General features: G+C 38.5%; 2 protein-coding genes across 6 annotated transcripts in view; one reads left to right on the top strand and one right to left on the bottom strand.

The window, feature by feature from the left end:
* The window catches only part of HIBCH (3-hydroxyisobutyryl-CoA hydrolase), a 69,611-nt gene extending 52,223 nt beyond the window's left edge, over nt 1-17,388 (top strand). For both annotated transcript variants that reach the window (XM_031451801.2, XM_010991981.3), the window contains exons 12-14: nt 10,155-10,274; nt 13,109-13,142; nt 15,962-17,388. In XM_031451801.2, coding sequence (XP_031307661.1) covers nt 10,155-10,274; nt 13,109-13,142; nt 15,962-16,077 — 270 coding nt within the window. In that variant the 3' untranslated portion in view covers nt 16,078-17,388. The remainder of the gene's footprint in view (nt 1-10,154; nt 10,275-13,108; nt 13,143-15,961) is intronic.
* A 189-nt stretch (nt 17,389-17,577) lies between these two features.
* The window catches only part of C4H2orf88 (chromosome 4 C2orf88 homolog), a 94,498-nt gene continuing 90,599 nt past the window's right edge, over nt 17,578-21,476 (bottom strand). For all 4 annotated transcript variants that reach the window (XM_064484982.1, XM_064484983.1, XM_031451802.2 and 1 more), the window contains one exon: nt 17,578-21,352. In XM_064484982.1, coding sequence (XP_064341052.1) covers nt 20,901-21,188 — 288 coding nt within the window. In that variant the 5' untranslated portion in view covers nt 21,189-21,352 and the 3' untranslated portion in view covers nt 17,578-20,900. The remainder of the gene's footprint in view (nt 21,353-21,476) is intronic.

The raw sequence follows: 21,476 nt of genomic DNA, 5'->3' as shown, positions 1-21,476 counted from the left end.
TTCCTCTTTGAAAGACATTATCAAGAAAATGAGGAAGCAACAGATTGGGGAGGGGGGATATTTGTAAAACATGTATCTTTTAACAGGACTTTAACCCACCACATACAAAGAACTCTTACAACGTAAGAATATAAGGAACGCAACTAAAAAATCTAGACATTTCACCCAGGAAGATACATGTATGGCCAGAAAGCACATGAAAAAATTCTCAAGATCTTTAATCTTTAGGAAAAGGCAAATTAAAACCACAGTGAAATGTCACTGTGCATCCATTATAATGGCTGAGATTTAGAAGGTTGATGGTATCCACACCAGGTGTTGGTAAAGATGTGGGGCACCCGTAGCTTGCATATTGCTGGCAGGAAAGCAGTTTGGCAGTTTCTTATAAAGTTAAATGGACACTTAAGTGTAAGACCCAGCAGTCCCATCCTTAGAGATTTACCCAAGAAAAATGTAAACATATGCCCTCGAGGTGCTTGTACTCACAGGTTCATAGTACCTTTATTTATAATAGCCTCAAACTGGAAACAACAATCCCTGTTAACTATTGAGTGAGTAAGCAGATTGTGATGTAGTCATACAGTGGAGTACTCAGCTGTAAGAAGGGATGAGCTGATACATCACACAGCATGGATGAGCCTCAGAAGCATCGTGCCAAGTGAAAGAAGGCAGACACGAAGGACTACTGTATGATTTTATTTTTATAAAATTTTAGAAAAGGCAAAATTACAGGCACAGAAAACAGATAAGTTGCTAGGAGATAGGATCGAGGGAAGGAGAAGCCTTTGAGGCAGTGGAAATGTCCTACATCTTGATTGTGGGGCTAGTTGGACAACTGTGTATGTCATTCAGAATTTGTAGAACTGTGCTCTTAAAATGAGTGAATTTTTATCAGATGTGAAAGTAAAGCTAATGATTTGAAAAGTGAAATGACATACCAAATTGCATTTAAAAAAGTTTAATCTATAGAAGTGAGCGTTATATTTGCTGAAGGTACCCATAATGGTATGCAGTTTACTACTATTAACAAAAGTAATTTAATGGTAGTGCTGATAGATACATTGTGCCTTTGGGAAAGAGTACAATAAACCTTAAGGGGAAAATGCATCAGCTTATGTAGACAGGAAGAGAAGATGGTTTCCAGTCCACTGATGGATCTCAGTGACCCTTAAGTGCTCTCATGAGCATTCAGGATATCATGAAATAGCGGTACTTGAGTCTTTAGATACTGTCATTTTATTTAAATTGTCAATGCTTTTAAGAAATTACTAGAGAAGTTTAAGGTTGCAAAAAGTACTCTTCTTGGACTGGTTCTAAGCTTTTTTCTAAGAAGAAAGAAATATTAGTGCTCATTTTTTTTAAAGTATTATTTGGACTTTATATAACAGTGTGACCCTCCAGAATAGTGAAAATATATTTAAAAATAAGATTTCTGTGAAGCGGTGGTATTCGGTGAAGCAGACCAACTTGTTTAGGTGTTTTGTATTTCTGTTGGTTTGTTGTCAATCTGCACATTTCCGGAAAAGGTTTATAGATGTAAGTACATAATGTATAAGATGATTTAGAAAAATATTCACAATTCATAGCGCAACATTAACTCTTAACTATGGTTGATTTAAGCGAGTTTAAAAAATCAAAAACCTGTTTAACAGACAGGATGTAACACAGACTTATGCTGCTTCATTTTAAAATAATGGATGATGTGGTTTATTGTAGCTTAAATTCCACCTTCTACTTAGTTTTTCACTCAGTCCTGAGGACAAATGCTAAGAAATGCTTCCCTTTGAAGCCTTAGAACGGCACAGCAAAGCTTTAGATCCTTAGCAGCAGTGCTGTAAAACACCATAAAAGTAGCAGTATTATTCAGTGAAGACCCCTGTCTGCTTGTCCCCATCCCATTATGTGTCCTTTTCTATCTGCTGCTCTGTCGTTTTCTTTATTGACTGCTATCTATAGCAGACGATCAGCTCCTGAGAAGCTTGCTTACCCCTGTATTTTCAGACCCCTGTCACAGAGCATTCCACGTGGCAGGGATGAGGGATGAACAGGTGAGGCGCTGTGCTGCCCCTGAGCCCCCAAAATGGACCCTCAAGTACCTGTTCTCAGAGGGAGTTGACAGTTTAGTGGAATAGACACGTACCCAGACAGGATGGTAAGTGCTGCTAAAGCAGAGGCTTGCACAAATGACTGCGGGTGTCCAGCACACGGTGGAGGGAGTCTTACAGGCTTCACAGAGGAGACCTCTGAGCAGAGAATAAAAGAAGAGGATGAGCTGCCAAGTGGCAAAGGTATACCAGACAGAACAGAGCACACACTCAAACTCAAAAGACAAATGTTCTTTTGAAGGATTTTAGGATTTTATTCATTTTTGAGTTGTGTACAAAATCATACATTTTCTGTCTTCTTTTGCTCAGTACTATGCTTGTGAGGTTCACCCATTTTGTATGTAGCAGTAGTTTTCATTGCTCTGACATATCCCTGTTGTGTGACATAGCACATTTTATTAATTCATTTCTACTGTTGATGGACATTTGGGTTTATTTACAGGTTTTTACCGCTAGGGATCATGCTGCTGTGAGCCATTTTGTCTGTGTCTTCTGGTTAACAAAGATACACATTCCTGTACATACCCAGGAGTAATAATGCAGAGCTATCACATACGTTGTTAAAAGATAAGCTATGGCATATTCACATTTTTAAAGGTTTATTTAGCAAAAGTTGATTTAAATTGGGCAGTGCCAGACCAGTAATGGTTAGAAAAGCTCCACTGATGAGAGCGTAGGGAATGACTTTTATGGAGAACAGGTGGAAGCAAAGCAAGGAAATTATTTGATTGGCTGTAGTTTAAGTGTTGGCGTTGTTTGGGAAAACCTAATTGGCTGTTTATGATTGGTTGTCCTTAGGTTTCCATTTTTAACCTTGAGGCATTGCAGGCTTAGATTGTGATTTGCTTACAGGCTACTAAAGCGTTAAGGGCACCTCAGTCTGATGGCCTTTTTGTTTAGTTTGACAGTGTGTACATTTATCTTAATAGTTACTGTCAAACAGTTTTCCAATGTGGTTGTAACAATTTACATTTGCATACTAAATTGCTCCACATTCTCACCAACACTTGATATTATTTGTCTTTTTCATTTTACTCATTCTGGTGTATATAAAATAGCATCGTATTGCGGTTTTAATCTGCATTTCCATGATGGCTAATGACGTTGATCATCAGTTCATACATTTGTTGGCAGTGTAGGTATTTAAGTGCCTATTAAATTTTTTTATTATTACTATTAATTTATAGGAATTATTTCTATCTTCTGCATATTAAGTCCTGTATCTAGTACAAATACTACATATATCTTCCTCCTGTCTGTTACTTGCTTTTTCTCTCTCTTAATGGTGTCATTGAACAGAAATTTAAAATTGTTGTGTAATCCAAAAATCCCTTTTTTTTTGTAGTTAGTTCTCTTATGTCCAGTTTAAGAAATCTTTGGCTACCCTGGCAAGTTTTAGAGAATAAAATGTCACATATTAAGGCTTCAGATTTCTCAACACCACTGGAAGCTAAAAGGCAGTGGGGATCATTGCCTTCTGTATCAAGGGTTCCCAAGACTGCCCCTGGGTTTGGTGATCCACCAGAGGATTCACAGAACTCAGCATAGTCATACTCATGGCTAAAATTAAATACAGTGAAAGAATACAAAGTGAAATCAGCAAAGGGAAAAGCACACGGGGTGAGATCTAAAGGAAACCAGGTGCAAGTTTCTAAGCGTTTTCTCCCAGTGGAATCACACACGACTTGCTTAATTCCTCCAGCAACTAGTTGAGACAACACATGGGAAGGCTTTCGTTGTGGACTGGTCATGTAGGTACTGTCTACCTTGCATATATTACAAAGTTCCAGACTCCCAAGAGGAAAGCAGTTGTTGAATCTTCCATTTCATAAATAAGATATGTTGCTCTCTTATTTTAGGTCCTCATTAATTCATCTCAATAATGTTTTATACTCTTCTTTATAGAGGACTTGCATTTATACATCTTGTATTAGATTTATTCCTAGATATTTGATGGGGTTTGATGCAATTATAAATGGTATTACATTTTTTCTATTTGTTGACCTATATAATTGTAATTGGAATTAATTTTGTATATTGACCTTGTGTCCAATGGCTTTGCTAAACTCATTTATTTTAATTGTTTTTTAGATTACTTTGGATTTTCTGTATACGTAATGATATCATCTATCTTTCCTTCTTCCGTCATCCGTTCTCTTTCCTTCCTTCTCCTCCCTCTCCTCCCGTCTTTATCCCTTGTGTTTCCTACCGCCTCCTCCAGCTTCTTATACTGGCTAGCTCCTCCAGCAGAATGCTTAATAGAAGTGGTTATAGCAGCCATCTTTGGTTTATTCCCAGTCTCAGATGGAAAGCTTATAAGGACATTAAAAACGTTGATTGCTGTAGGTTTTCTGTGGGTATTATTTATTAGTATACGGAAGTTCCTTCTATTCCTAGTTGGCTAAGAGGTTTTTTGTAATTGTTTTGAATGAATGTTGTGTTTTACCATGAGTGTTTTCCTGCATCAAGATGATCATACGGTTTTCCTTTTACCTTTAATAATGTGATGCATTCCAGTAATTTTTGATTAAAAGCTTATAATTTAAAGAAGCCTAAGTTAACTTTTTTCTCTTTCATGAGTATTGTTTTCTGTATCCCAAGAAATCTTTACCTACTCCCAAGTTCAAAAATACTCTTCTGTGCTTGCTTCTAAAAATTTTTAGTGTTTACTTTTTTTGTAGGTCTAGATTCATCTCAAATTAATTTTTTGTGTATGATGTGAGATATTAGTTAATTTTTTTCTCATATTGTTATGCAGTTGTTCTAGCACAATCTGTTGAAAAGATTTTCTTCTTCATCATTGGATTGCGTGGTGTAAATTGACCATGTAAGTAGGGATGTATTTCTGGGACAATGATTGACTTTTGAATATTGAACTCACTTTGCATTCTTGAAGTAAGCCCCATTTGGTCATGATGTGTTACCCTTTTTATATATTGCTGGATTTGACTCACTAATATTTGTTCAGGGTTTTTGCAGTATGTTTATGAAAGTGATTGGTCTATAATTTCTCATGTAATTTCCACGTCAGATTTTGGTAATAAGGTTATGCTGACTCAAAACAAATTCCCCCTTTTTTTTTCCATTTTCTGGAAGACTTTTAAGAGTTTGTGTAAATTCTGTATTAGTGAAGCCATGTGGACCTGAAGTTTTCTTTGTGAGAAGGTTTATAATTATGGATTAGTTCATCTTAATAGATAGAGGACTAATCAGATGTATTTTCTTCTCGGGCCAGTTTTGACAATGCATGTTTTTTAAAGCATTTGTCACTTTCATTTAAATTGTCAAATTTACTGGAAAGTTGTTTGTGGTTTTTTTTAACATCTTAATTACCTATAGTGATTGCTTTTTTAACTAGTGCTGCTGCCTGCTCTTTTTCAGTACCTCACCTATATACCTTATTTTTTTCCTGTTTATATTTTTAGGCTCTTTGTTGGTGAGAATTCTTGTAGAAAACAAAGCCGACTCTAGGTACTCCGAGCAGAAAGAGTCTTACTAAGGGGCATAGATAGTTCACAGAATTTTGGGGATACTTAAACAGAAACTGTTTAATTTCATCCATTAGATAGTTGGAAGTTACACTGAAGGGACTATCAAAATGTAGAGACGGTGTCCAGAAGATTTAGGGCAGCCATAAATGAGAGATTTCATTACAAACTCTTTACATTAACCAGCTGTAATGTTGAACAGGAGTTTGTTATTTGGGGGTTTTGATAACTTGTTTTAACTATGTTCTTATGGACTTAAAAAGTGGTTGGATATACTACTTTAGGTTTGCTTTAAAAAAATTAAAAATCCAACAGTATAAGGTGTTTCTAATTGTAGTATTCCTTAGTTTATTTTCTGAGCATCGTTTGCCCTTGTAGAGAACGTTATTTCTACTTAACATGCTTTCTATACTCTCTCAGATGATTTGTTTTGACCAGTTTACACTGCTTATTTTCTCTTTTGCCTTGGAAGTGTTTAAAATACCTGCTTTTCAAATTAAACAATTTCTGTAGTATAGTATGAGTGAATGGTTTTTCCTTCTCTGACCTCTATAATGTGAAAACTACATTGAACACTTCTTAAGTGGTTATTGTCTGTGGCTTAAACTTTTTTCTTGATGCTTTAAAAAAAAAGACAGTTCAAAGAAAGTTTTTTAAAGTAGTGAATTTCTTTTTTTAATGGAAGAATTAGAAAGTTCATCTCAGCATATTAATAGATTTGAAATATGTTGTAGCCTTTTTTTCAGAGTAGAGCAAAATTACACACATCTGTATTTTTCTTACATCTTTATTCTTTTTAAAAAACAGGCCAACTTGTTGCCTTTAGTTAGCTTCTTAAGCTCTCATTTCCTGTTCATTGCCTTTACCCTCTATTTAATGTAAGTCAGTTATCAGCTCTATTTTTTAAACACATTTTTAAAAAGTAAAATGATCTAAATTTACTTGAATTGCTAGCTGTTAGCATTCCTTCTTTTGGGATTAAATCTGGCAGAGCCTAGACTTTTAGAGAGTGTTACGATTTTCTTCTTTATAAAGGAAAGAAACTCAAAAGCTCATTTTCTAAGATCACAGTGAATCAGAGAAATAGCTATGTTATAGCCCTTAAGTCAACCCTGAGGCCTACTTGGTAGAAATTTTCTAATTGTAATCAGTAGTCTTGTTGAATATTGTTTTTGTCCTGATAATGCCTGTCAGATTGTATATTATTGGGTGTTCTAGTGGACTCCTGAGGAGAGGGTCAGAGGCAGGATCCTGAGTTTTCCTTTTGTTGGAAATTCCCTAGGCTTTAGTAAAACTTACCAGAAGAAGGGTTCCTAGGACTCTCACCCAAAAGGCAGTGCTTATGGTACTGATAATGCTCTTTGAGTGGAAGGACCACATCCTGTTGATTGTTGTCTCCCCTTAAGTGTCTAATGCATAATTGATACTCAGTAATGTTACTGAATTTGATTCCTCTAACACGTCTCACTTCCTTGTCAAGGGAAACACCCCTGTCTGTGTTCTTATTCCATCTTTTTCTGTCTCCTCTAGGAACTAATTGCATCAGTCATCTCCCTCTTTCAGTATCTTCAGTTTTACCTTCTTTAGTTAGTGGCACGTTTTCTCCTGCCATTGTTTTCACAGCTTTCCTACCCTTATAAAAAAGCCTTCCCATGACTCTGTTTTCTCTTGAGCTACCGTCCTGACTTTGTCTTCCCCTTTCGCCATCAAAATTACACAAGCAAGTTTTTGTTCACTTCTTCACCTGACACAGTGTTGTCTCCTTTATCTTTGTTCTTTTTGGCTTTTCTTCAGCCATTGACATTCCTGACTACTTTTATAGCTTCATATAGTTGAAGGAAGTAGGCTTTGGGGTCAGCAAGATTGGGTTTGGATTCCTGCTCTGTGTGACCTTGAACAAGTTCATATCAGAGTCTGGTTTCCTTATTGTAAAATGTGCATATATGTGAATGCACTTGCCTGAGAGCTAAGTGTGCTCAATAAATGTCCCTTCCCTTCTCTGATTTGCTTGCTTGCTGACATGTTGTGATATAGGAAAAACGAATGTGGGGAGAGAGGAGGGCCATGTCCCAGGTCTTGATTGAGTTCCTGGGACATGTCCTGCCAAGTATGGGTCCTTGGCTTCGCACAGGAAAGAATTCAAGAGCAAGCCACAGTTGAGTAAAGGTAGATTTATTTAGAGAGATACATACTCCATAGAGTGCAGGCTGTTTTAAAAGGTAAGAGAAAGGCCATGAGGTATCAGGGGTTGGGTGCTCAGTTTAAAGTAGATACACTCCATAGACAGAGTGTGGGCTTTCTTATTTAGAAGGGAGTGTGGTCATAAGGTGTGGGATTGTCAGTTTTTATGGGTTCAATAACTTCATATGCTAACAAGTGGGAGGATTATTCCAGCTACTTTGGGGGAAGGCCTGGGATTCCCAGGAATTGGACCACCGCCCACTTTTTGACCTTTTATGGTCCACTGTCATGGCGCCTTGGGAGTGTCATTTACCATGCTAACATATTACAATGAGCATATAATGAAGCTTAAGACCTACTGGAAGTCAAATCTCCTGCCATCTTGGGCCTCAAGGCCTACTGGGAGTTGAATCTTCTACCATTTTGGTGTTAATTGCTGTGTCATTTCTTGATTGGCTGTGCCCTGCCCCCTTCCTTCCTGTCTCAGTTGCACTATCCTGTATTGCCGTTCCATTTATGAATTGTGTAGTATTACTAACTTCATTTGATAAGTGAGGAAGCTGCCGTGTAGGAGGTGGTGGAGCTGGGCTCCCACCCCAGAGCTGTCTGACTGTCGAGTCTAAACCCTAAGCCTCTGCTGAATTGCCAGCATACTAAGAGTTGTTGAAAACTGCGGTTTCCTTGGGTGGTCAGTACACCAGTTTCTTCTTATGACAGTATCTTTAATACATCATGAAATGTCTGAACCAGTGGAGCTTTTTGAATGAAATTTTCTTCCCAGTGTTTTCCAGTGTATGTATGTGTGTATGACACAAGCACAGACAACGGGGTCCTAAGTGGCCTATCTTATGAAATTAATTGGTAGCCAATTGAGGAAGTACAGTGAGAGACAGGCTTTGTTTTGAGAATTCTAGATGGCACATAAAGTGCCAAACCCGGAAGTGAGGACATGGGCAGTTAACTGTAACGGTATTACTAGGTGAGGTACATGGTCCTGGGTTCGCATGCTGCAGCCCTGTTGGAAAGGGAATTGTAGCTTCACTGACTTTACAGATAAGAAAAGGAAGCTATGTCCCTCCTTATGTACGCCTTTTAGTGTTGTGAATGAAGTTCTTCCAGGTCTTCACTGTGATAACATGAGCATTGCTCTGCCCAGAGAAGCTAGTGATTTTGTCAGTAAAATGGACTCATTACCTACTTGCCTATGGAAAGGATGGGCCCCCTAGCACAGTACGCAGACCACTGCAGTGCTGTCATCCTCATGACCTGCAACCAGAGGGCAGGAGCATGGAGTAGGATTACTCTCAGGGCATTAAATGGGATCATGTCCACACAGCACTGAGGGCAGAAGAATGAGTTCCTGTGAAGATGAACTAGGTTCGTAAAAGCCATGATCAGTTCTGTCTCCTCCTCATCTTCAGCAGTATTGTGGCTGTAGGCAGGACGCTGATCATCCCTGAACTTTTCCTGTTCAGCGTCTCTGTAAGCTGTGGCAGCTGCTTGGTAAGATACTGCCCTACCCACTCGCTCTGTTCCTAAATCTGTTTCCAGACTTAAGGATGCTACTAGCTACCTGGAGCCTTGATGTGGGAAATTCTTTGAACTCAAAAAGTGAAATGTGTGTATACCTTTCAGACAGTCATTCAAAAATACGCCTGAATGTTTACTGCAGTTACAAAGGAAAGGGCGCGCATCCGATTTACACACATGCCAATTGCAGCAGTTGTGGTCAGTCACACTCGTGTGTCAGAACATCAGTAATAGCATCTTTAGGTTCAGGAGGAAGTGGCATAGCATTGCAGCCAGGGAGTCAGGCCTGTAATTTCTTACTTTATTAAATATCTGAGTACTGTGAAGACCACCTCACAATACCTCGAATTAATGTCTTTTTCCTTCTAAGGTAAGTGGATTTATTTATAGATGAAGACTGTAGTTCAGTTAAGACACTTCTCTAGAGTCACAGAGTGGGAAGGAAGAGATATGTATTTCTACTCCTTTGCCTTTTTTATAGTATAAAGCAAAATGTCCTATGATGTGTTAGTGGTTTATAACATGTATTAATTTTATCTAGGCATAATCACTGCTTACCTGATAATTTATGTCAGGCAAGCTATGACATGTAGATTTGTTTTATTACTTCAGTTATGAGTTTAGAATTTCTTTCACTTGTGGAATATCTGTTTTGTTGTACTGGATAGAAACTTGTTTGGTGCTTTGGCAGAATTAGGCTAAGGCATAATCTTTTATCAGATTTTGTCATGTGAAAGTACTGTTACGGAGCAAGTTTTAATATGATTCATATCAAAACTCAGCTGTTTATTGTAGACAGTAAATTAACTATTGGGCTAAAACTAATAAAAAATTTTTTTTTCTCTAATAGGTAATTAAAAAAATGTCTCCAACATCCCTAAAGATCACACTAAGGCAACTCATCGAGGGGTCCTCAAAGACCTTGCCGGAAGTATTAACTATGGAATATCGACTGAGTCAAGCTTGTATGGTAAGAGTTTTTCTTTAAAGCTTTGTCATTTTCTAGTTATGAAAGTAATGTATGTTCATTGTAGAGCATGTAAAATATAGAAAATTACAAACAAGAAAATTGAAACTATCTGTAAACCTACCCTGTGAAAATACAACAGGCCACTTAGCTTAAGGCATGTGGAAATACTGCTCACAAGTTATTATTAGACTTTACGAAACAGCATTTATATTTGCATGTTATTGTAAGAAGGCCTCTAACCTCGTGTGATACTCAAAATAGAAATTATAACCATTTTTCAGGCATAGTCCCTGACCTTGGTCAGGAGGCATAAATTCTCTAAATCTAAGTATATATAAAATGTGCAAATGGAATTTATTAGTTTGTTACATGTTTTAATTAATAGATCAGGATTGAAAATACCACTATGTTACCTACTATATACAAAATACAGAGCAAATTTCTTCTGTATATCACAGGGAACTATATTTAATATCTTGTAGTAACCTGTGATGAAAAAGAATATAAAAATGAATCTATGTATTTATTAAAAGTATGACTAAAACATTATGCTGTACACCAGAAATTGACACATTGCAAACTGAATATACTTCAATAAAAAAATGAAAGTACCATTATAAATACACTTAAAATAGGCAATAATCACATAGAATATTATTGACTTCATGAAACAGTTCAAAGTCATAGTGATTTCTTCTTCCAGAAAAACTCTTTAAAAATAGAATTGTCTCTTGTGTTACGTGTAGAGGACCCTTAGGTCAATAAACTCATGGCCTAAAGGATATACTATAACTAGAAAGCAGACATCCCTAACGGACTTCCATGTCTTGAAATAGTTAAGGTATTTGAAATAGTTCATCCAACCATAAATTAAACTCTATTAATTGTATCTTTTTTGGGGAGGGTGGGGGCGGTAATTAGGTATTGATTGATTGGTTGATTGACTTAATGGAGGTACTGGAGATTGAACCCAGGACCTTGTGCATGCTGAGCATGTGTTCTACCACTGAGCTGTATCCTCCCCCACCATTTGTCATATCTTGAGGTCACTTCTGGTCCATGAAAGCTGAGGTCTTTTGTTTATTATGAGTAGGTGCTGCGCCAGGCACTTTATGTGCATTCTCTGCATTAAGTAGTATACTGTCTCTAGAAGGACAGGTACTACTATTATTGTTTCCATTTTACAGACGAGGAAACTGTGCCATAGAAAAGTTACCTGCCTTAATGAGGTGGTACGGCTATTAAGTGGCAGAGACATGGCGTGTGAAACCAGGTGGTTACACTCTTGACCACTGCCCAGTATGCCTCGTCCAGTCGCTGTCTTTCTCTGTACAGTTAGTGCACTGCCTAACTAGATCGATCGATTCCCTCCTTCATTCTTTCAGCAAATGTTAGCCGTGTGCCAGGCACTGTGCTAAGTAGTCTGTTGTTGTCTGTCCTTGTTCTCTTGGATTGTGTAGCCTGTGGAGACTATGAAGAACAAGCAAACAAAACAAGTAAAATAATTGCAGGTTGTGCTCTAAAACAAACATACAGTGATGATAGAAGAGAATGATGTGGAGACAAGAGGGGCTGGGGGAGGCAAAGGGAAACCTGCTTTAGATAAGTAGGTCCAGGAAGCCCTCTTTGAGGTGTCACATCACCTATGACCTGAAGGGTGAGAAATGAGTGTGTTGAAAAGCCTCTTGGGTTTCAGCAGGGGCCGATTTAGTTTGATTTAAGAAGGTAATTATTGCTGCTGAATGGAGATGGGGTTTGGGAGGGGTTCACAAGTGGATGTAGAGAAGAGACAGGAGTTTACTGTAGTAATCCAGGTGCAGGATAGTAGTGGCTTAGGCCAGGGTGGTGGCAGTGGAGAAAAGTAAATGGATTTGAGACCAGTGTAGGGGCTGGCGTTGATAGGCCTTGATGGATGTGAGGTTGAACTACCTACACTTAACCGTTAAGTTATACTTCCTACACTGATGATGCCAGGAAAAGAGAGATGGATAACCTTCTCGATTGAAGTCCTTGAGAAGAGGGCATATGAGTGGGAATGCAGGGGAGGGCTGGCTTTTGGCAGTGGAGGGTCCCTTCCTCATCAGGAAAAGGAGGGCCTGGTACAGGTGGCTGCGGTTGGGCTGTAAGAATTTTAGTGGTGGGAAGAAGAGAATGCTCATGTCTTAGGGCTTATTTTATTTAATAAAGTAGAAGGTTGAGTCATGAGCTGAGAATATAGAGTAGAATTTGCTACAGGTAGGGGTTGAGGGGAGAAAAGACAGTTTCAGTCATTTTCTTGGAGTAAAGAAGAGAGCATGGATTATTGGGCAGTTTTCCATGCCTGTTTGAGATGTGCGATCATGAATTTTAAAAGCCAATCACAGTTGTATGGCTTTTCTGCAGTAAGATTTAGTTGCGTGAATGCAGGCAGAGGTAAATGGTAGGATTCAGCTGGTGCTGAGATTTTGCCAAGATAGAATAAAGGAAGAAAAAGGCTTGAGGGAGATGGGGGCATTTTTCAAGAAAAATTGAGTACATTAATGAACTGGGGGAACTGGGCTGGATGAAGAGCAAAGTGAAGCCAAAACAAACGATGAGACAGTTGTATACACTGGGGCTCAGTAAGATCGGGAATTTGCAACCACAGAGACAGCTGGGCAGATAAGGATGGGAGGTGGTTATCAGAGAGAGCGTTGTCAGAGGTGGCCCAGTCTGGGAATATGAAGGCTGGCAGGGGTGAGGGTGGGGCGCGGTCATGGGAGTGGGAGGCTGACGCTGCGGTGGGGGGGGGGTGGTAAGATCATCAGGAATGAGGATGCCCAGAAATCTCCTGTTTAATCTTCATTTTCTTTCAGAGGGGCCATGACTTTCATGAAGGCGTTAGGGCAGGTAAGTGACAGTTGTTTACTTCCTGGCTTTTATGGAAGTAGGATTTGTGAGTTCATACTGTTTAAAAAAAAAAAGATAGTTGTTTTATTAGTGAAAATCAAACTTTTATAAAGATTGCAAAGTTGTATGCATGTGTGTTTTAATATTACCAACTGGTATATGAGGGAAGATCAGTCTTTGAAACCAACATTGTCTTAAAAATTGCAATAACCTGGTCACTGCTCCTTAATTTATATGTGAGAGGTAATCCTGCTCCTCCAGGCATGGGGACTGCCTCTGCTAAGTGTAGTGTGAGTTTATAAACTCATTCTTCTGCTGAAGCCTTTGAAAGGTGCGTTTATTCTCTTGCAAAAAGCCTCAAGTCCCCTACCCTTTCTCTCTCCTTGGTCCTGGCTTGGCAAAATCCCAGCAACGTTAACCCTACCATCTGCCTCTTTACCTGCACCCGAGCAGTTAAACATTGACATTGAGAAAAACCATATGACATAATTAGTAACATCTGCTAATGTTATTAATTTCTATTTTTGCTTATCATTTTCAGTCAGTATATTTAGAAGCAAGTGAAATAGTTGATCTTTTTTTTTTGTTCCTAGCAAATTTGCAACCATTTCTTTTTAAGTATAAGCCCATATCCCTATAAAGAATGGCTGTTATTTATGTTGTATAAAATGAGTTCTTTCCCTGTGCATCTGTCTTGCATACCTAATTTTCTTATGTCTTTCTTTATCACTTCAATATTGTACAGACTTTGGATAGACTTTATCTGAATAAAAGGTTATGTTCTCTGAGCTGTAAGCTTCAATACACACTGGTCACTGTGCTGGAATTCTCTTCATTTCTGGCATGATACGGTATCAGAAATAAACAGTGGATTCAGGTCCTTTTAGAGGATGCGTGGAGTTAAGTCAGAGGAGATGGCTATATGTTTTCTATAAAAACTTGCATTCTTCCTACTAATTCTGTGCAAATTCTTGCTGCACGTGGATCAGAGCCTAGATCTCTGGTTTTAGGAGGACCTGGGTGCTACTTGGATTATGTTGCTGAAGTATTCTTTACGTTATAGCAGCCCTTATTAAACTTAAAAAAGAAAGGCATTGTTTTTAGATACATTGTCAGTTATTTAAAGGAAAAAGAGTAGAAACCAAGTAGCAGCAAAGTTGATTCACAAAGCAGGTGCTTATCAAGCTACTTTTTAATGAAGAGAAAATATGTAGCCTCATCTTCAGAAAGCAGTATCTATTCTGGGTAAAACTGTTAGATGTTCTTTCATAAACAAATGTTTGCAACAAATTGCTAATTATAAAATATGTAGCAGATTAGTTAAACTAGCAAATTAGGGGAATGGCTGTCAAAAATTCTTACTCTCAACATCTAGAATAAACTTCTTCCTGATTATAGAAGAAAATAAAAATGGATTATTTTAGAAGAGCCAGAGAGCTACCAAATGGAATTTGAGTGGATGCTTCATGAAACCTGAAAAGGCTGAGTTGTCTGCATGGCAAGAACTTGTTATATCTATGGTAGATTAAAATTCTGTAAGTTTGAAATTAAGCAACATGCAGATTTGATTAATACTCTCTTTCCTTTTGCCCTTCAGTGGACTGTCAGGGAGGTAGATAGCATTGGCCATAGGGCTTAAAAGGGGAGAGATTCTTGTAGAAAGAAATGTTCTAGGATTGTTTTCATTTACTCTCCCCAGGGAATGTAGAACTTTCAAATTGACAGGGATCAGTGTTCAGTATCACCACTGATCTGATCCTGGAGTCCTATAGTTAGGCAGCCAAACCTTGAAAACCTCCAGTATCCACATTAAATTATGCATAAAGCCCCCTTCCTTCCGCCTCTTGAGGCAGCGTGCTGCTTTGGTTCCCAGATTGCTTCTTCAATTATTCAGCCTTTTAGTGATTAAATTCATTTTTTTTTAGGTTCACTGCAGACTCTGTATGTTTAAATATTTTCATTCTTCACAGGAATTACGCACATTTTAAGCATGGTTGAAATTCCCTACCATAACCATACTGGGTATAGCCCCCTTCCCTTTCTTATTTTTTTTGAGATAATTGTAGATTCATATGCAGTTGTAAGAAATAATATGGAGAGGTCCTGTGTACCCTCCACCCAGTTTCCCACATGGTAACATTTGAGTAACTGTAGTTGCTATCACACCAGGGAATTGATGTTCTCCTGTTTTTAAGGGGGTTATGGATTGCCTCATACTCCTAGTCCTGTGGGAATACTATGTGGCTACCCTAAGTGATGACTACATTGAAATAAGAGGAGTTTCTCGTGACAACCTGAAGTGGTCTGGTATTTTAATTCAGTGTGAACTAGAAGATTCAGCAAAATGGCAATGTCCACATTTAATTATGTATAAAGTCCCCTCAAGTAATTTTCCTCTTAATTCAATGTAGAGAAGGTTAGAAGGCAGATCTAAGCCCTCCAACCCCCTCCCCCACCTTCCCTTTAAACAACACCAACTCTGGTCTTAGCTATTTTATAACAGATTTCATTTATGATTTTGTTTGAAAAAGGAAAAAGTTCCAAGGCTTAAACCATTGGATTAGTTCAGTAGATGTATTCAAGCTAGAGGCATCAGGCTTAGCAGGTTCAAAAACCACCGCACAGATCATCATCGGTATCTCTTATCCATAATTTACGGTGGAAAAAAGGAGCACATACAAAAATTTCAACTTTGCAGAAAAGATGTGCTATGGAAAAAAAAAATGCCTAGTTCAGGGTAGCTTGTGTCACTTCAGTAACTAAAATCCGGTAATACCAAAAAGGAATGTACTAACATTTTTTATGTCTTTACTTGACAGTTTTAGTAGACAAAGACCAGAGTCCAAAGTGGAAACCAGCTGATTTAAAAGAAGTTACTGATGAAGATTTGAATAGCTACTTCAAATCTCTGGGAAGTAATGATTTGAAATTTTGAAGTGACTGGATTTTTAAAATACTATTTTGGAGCAGAGGTTGGCAAACTATGGTACATGGGCCAGATCGGGCCTGCTGCCTGTTTTTTATATATCCCTTAGCTAAGAATGGTGTCTGCATTTTTAAATGGTTGGGAAAGAAATCAAAGACCAATACTGCGTGGCATGTGAAAATTACATCAAATTCAAATACCAGGGTCCATAAATAAAGGTTTATTGGAACATAGCTGTACCCTTCCGTTTACATATTACCTGTGGCTGCTTTGAGCAGCTGCAAGAGAGATTGTAAAGCCTACAAAGCCTAAAGAATGCACTATCTGGTCCTTTTCAGCAAGTTTGCCAGCCCCTATTTTAAAAAATGGGAAAATTTGATGAGTCTTTAGAGATCCTTAGTTAGTGTATCTAACTGAAATGGGAACTTAATGTTTTGGCTTTGGGTAATGGTTTTAAATGTTGATTAAATAAACATATATAGGTTATAAAAAAATTAAAACCCTGAAAATTTTTTGGATACTATGTTAACACTTCATAGAATTTTCTCCATATATAAATCTATTTTAAAATAATTATGAGTTACTGTAGCAGAAGTGTTCCTTTTATAACATTAGAAATCTCAGGCAAAGAGAAGAGAAAGAGGTTTTTATGAGGCTGTCTTTCCAGTATTATCAGCTCAGCCTTGGCCGTCCCTGAAGTTAAGCAGAATTCCTTCCTACGGTGAAAGTAACAGCATTATTTTTTGTTGTTTGTGGTATTTGCTAATCTGGCAGAATGAGGCATTAGGAAACTCTAATCTCTAAGATAGAGACATTTTGCTTTCTGCAATTTACACCAGAATTTTGTGTGGTAACAGTTACTCGTCCTTACACAGTTCAAAGCAGGAGAAAAAATTGAAAATGAGGACTTCTGTTCAAAATAAAAATACCTTCAGTAATTAGTCTGTTGACAAAATGAGTTGTTTTTGTTTTTGTTTAAGGTACACAACTGTAGGTGTTCCAGACTTGGAATGTTAATGTCTAGGTAAGAATCATTTTAAAATTAAAGGCCAGCGTACAATTTATTTTATAGCTTTGTACAGTTTTCCTTCATTTATATGCCTCAGAAACTAAGAGAACTTTAGGTCGGGAAGAACAAAAAGTTGGCAAAACTGAAAAAGACATCAAGGATTATATCCTGCACCCTTCTCGTAGATGAGGAAATTGAAGTCCAGAAGGAATTGCTTTAAATTTTCTGTTCTTAATATATTTAACATGAAGCATTTTCCACCCCCCAAAAATTAGGAACAGATTTGGAATAAAGATGCCATGATAAATGAACATGCTTACATTTGTATTCTTAAAGCTGCTAAATTAGATGTGAGTGATCTAAGAAAATATTTGTAATGGATTTTTATTCCCTTTGTATTTGCTAGAAATGCAGAAAATGTTGTCTTTTATGTTAAAAAATTGAAATCACGCAATGGTGAAAAGCATTTGCTTGCAACTAAGTAAGAACTCGTTAACTAGTTAATTGCAACTAGACTTTTATTGTACAATTAGGAAAAATGTTTTCACAAAAATATTTGGAAAAAATATACCATTTCATAGCTAAGTCTTACAGTGAAAAGAATTTGCTAACAAAACTTGAGTTTTGCAAAGTACTGTTGGAGTACATCTGAGCTTGTCCCCAGTGCTCCAAGGAAGACACATCCAGTTTGGTCACACAAATACAGGATAAGGGCATTATAAGTAAGCAGTTTGTTAGATCTTTGTTTTTAAGTTACTGTTCCTTGACATTATTTGTAATTTGTCTCTAACTTTTGATTTCTAAAGCTATATAATTACAAAAGCACAGTCCCCTATCTCATAAAATGCCAATGATAGCGAGTAGGAAATACGAGTATTATACTGCTTCCCTCAGCGCGTCTCTCTAATACTAGTAAGGCAGTTTGACACAAATTACTCCTTTAGGACTAAGATTGTTTTATCACCTTCAAAGTTGTGCTTTAAGTGCTAATAACTATAGGTAGCTGCAAAGAACTGATAAGGCAACGGGAAGTTTCGCGGAGAACTCTCAGATGAAAGGCGTGTGACTGAAAGGTAATAGTTCCCCAGAGACACCGCGCTGGGCGCTGGGGGCGGGGAAGCGCGGCGGCGCGGAGCTGGAGCAGCGCGCTGCCCCTGGTGATCTGCTGCTGCCACAGTTGCCTCCTGCGGGTTCGTCGTCGGTTGGTGGCCCCTCTGCTGGACGTTCTTGAGGGAAAAGTGTCCGTGGTCGGGCACGTGGCAGCGTGGTAAAGAACAGGACTTGGCTACTGTGTCCTTGCCCTCAGAAAAAAAAGGGGGAAACTTGTTTTTGGAGCCTGACATCAGTGCCGTTTATTGGGCCCTCTTTTCCTCACTTGCCTTTCCCTTATAATTTGGCCACTATTTTTATTTCTTCGTGTTTGTGATTTAAGTTGAAACAAATGTTTCCCTTTCCAGTAGCTAATAATTATGTCAGTCTTCTGCTTTATGTTTCCTTCCTTCTCAAATGGTCCTTCTGCTCTTTGTTTATGAAAGACCTTATCTTGTCATGAAGGCCAAACTATATCTTGATAATAATCACAAGCAGTATATTTGTTTATCCAGCTCTTTCCTGCCCCCAACATGGTTTATCCCCTAACTTGTGGATTAAGTGAGCCTTTGCAGTTCCTTGTTCATGGTTTGACATGTAATACGACGTACATTTAAGTAAGTCTCTGTATGTCCCAGGGTATTATATTCTTGTTAGAATGAGTCAGGGCCGCACTGCCGTGGTACCAGAGAGGGCGGCCCCAGAGATCAGACTTGTAGCCAGAAGTTGGTCTGACCTGCATTCCTGTGTTATGCCCATGCGAAACAGAGGGCCAGGGCAAAGAAGGAACCAGAGGTTAAATGGTTTAGATATATTCAGAACGTAATAGTCTGTCCCTGTGTATGCTGAGAAATTTAGTGTGATGTGCTGCTTTTATATGGCTTTGTGTTCTCACCATAATATCTAGTATCTTATATACCTAATTATACTTTTTAAACAGCAAAGTATCCTGATGTGAGATATAGAGTGAGTGAAAAAACAGGGTCTAGGCTTTTGTCTGAGTCATTAGTATAAACGCTCATAAACCTAAATTTTTCTTCCTGAGCCAGAAATATGCTTTGCATTTTTTGGAAACTTCTTAGTCTTGTGATTTTAAATCCTTGTATAAACAGAGGAGGTGGTTTTTCTATTTTGTAAAGTTGCTAGATTATAAATACAACAGGAGAGTACAAATCCTAGGACCAGGTGAAATGAAAGTTAAATGACCAATTGTCCAAAGGCAACAAAAAGATGCCTTGTCACTCACTTCAAAGAACTTTCTTTGCCCATTTTCTGTGGGGAATTAACTATTTGATTGTGGATTCAGAGTATAATTGCTGAAGTTAGAGGTAGCAATTCTGCCTGCTTTGAAGGTCAAATATGTATTTATGTTATCAGAGGTCACAGGCCCTTTTCTGCCTCTTTAGATTTCAATGACAAGGGTCTGTTGTATCTTAGTAAAAGGATCTAATAATGCTCACAGAGGTAAATAATTCTTTTTTCAGTTCAACTCTATGTGTAGCATATCTTGATGAAAAGGTAATTCTGAAGACTCAGTATCAATTTTCTTGCAAGTTATGTCTTCTCAGTATCTTCTTCCCTCTTCCTCTGAGTTTTCTGTAACCATTGCTCTTAAGCAGTACTTAATTCTTAAAAACAAAAACAAAAACAAAAACCTTCCCTAAAATGGTAGCCAAATTTATGAAAACAGTATAGTCTATGGCTATAAATGCCCTGTGGGCGTCGTTACCATTAAAAATACACAGCGTATTCCCTTTGGAGGAATACTTGATCCTGTGTAATGACAACGATAAATTCTCACGTATGATCTGGTGCCACAGTAACTTGAAGGGTGCTGCCCGCGTACCAGCCCCTGGAATCTGAGACAGTAAAGCTCAGAACACATGCAGCACTGAGACCAGGTTCCTTCCACCTTCCCAGCTAGGGCTTCTGCTATTTTTACAATTTACTGGATTGCTGTTTGTCACAGCTACCATACTTGTTTACCTGTATAGTAATGTCAGCGGGCTACTGAATGCAATGCAGTAGACATTGCCATGACTTCTGTAGATTGTATCTTGTTAAGATGCTTGTACACAAAACCTGAGTCATCCAGTAACAGCCGTGAATAGTTTCAAGGTGAGAGTTACGCTTTTCATCTGCAGAAGTACCTTAATAAGGACAGGGTGCACGGTGGGCCTCTTCTATGTGAGTCGCTTCCTAATCCTTGGTCGCTTGAGGGATCCTTGACTCAAAAGGCTTTGACGAACAAGACCCACTAATAACCACTATGGCCCGAGTGCCATTCCCTTGCCCAGGCATTTCAAGAAAAATCCTTTGATACTCTGTTTTTTTGTGTAAATTGACAGTTATTTTAAGGGAATGTATTTAAAATAACCATTTGGAAACCCAGGGTACTTTTAAAATTCTTACTCCTTTGGTGATGGCATTACTGCCTCTGGGACGGAAGTGGTGTGACACACAGCTGATTACTGTAGTGCCATGGGACTTACATTTAGCCCTTTAAGGACTAAAATCCAAAACCAAGCAGATAGAAATCACTGTTGTAGAACTGCTTAACACACCTTTCATTTTAGGCATTCTTAGAATCTCGATGCTGTCATAGATTTTTTTTTTAACACCCAGATGGAGTTACCGTATTTATTCATAGCAGTTTTTGCTATTGTTTCATGTATTTAAACTAGCACCGACTTGATCCACAGTTTGAGAAAGTGTCATCACCCTACGTACAGCGTCAAGGCCCCTCACTCTCGATATAGGGGATGTCATAGTACTTGATGTTGTCGCCTGCCCACTGCTGCAGGGCGTCAGTCAGGATCTCCTGGGACAGGCGGTGTGCAAACTCAAAGACCACGATTTCAGGCCCTGGGGGTTCCTTCACTTCCTCTTTGACGTTAACCAGAGAAGGCATCCTGGGTAGAAATCTCTCTTCAGGCATAAAGCTTTCCTCGTTCACATGCCTCTTCCCACTCTCAAGTGTGGTGGGAAATGGGAACGTTTGCTTTGATTTCATGCAGCCCATGTTATGAAGCGCTCTGAGTGAAGGAAGGCAGCAGCAAAAGACTACAGCGGCATCTCTGGGAAACACCAAGCATTTGTCCGCTTGATGGTGCCCGGTGCTTCTCCTGTCCAGGCCCCCTCAGCAGTCAGCGCTCCCTCTCAGCAGTCTGCACATGTGGTGTTTATCTGTTGAGAGAAGGGAAGTTTCATTCTGAAGTCATAGAATGCAAAATACTGTATAATTAGGTAGCAAGTAGAAACAAATCTTTACCACCTTCATCACTCGGAGGAAATGTGAGGCAGCAACAGC

The sequence above is a fragment of the Camelus dromedarius genome, chromosome 4 (assembly GCF_036321535.1).
Source record: "Camelus dromedarius isolate mCamDro1 chromosome 4, mCamDro1.pat, whole genome shotgun sequence".
Classification (NCBI taxonomy): domain Eukaryota; kingdom Metazoa; phylum Chordata; class Mammalia; order Artiodactyla; family Camelidae; genus Camelus; species Camelus dromedarius.
This window is presented reverse-complemented; position numbering and strand designations above follow the sequence as displayed.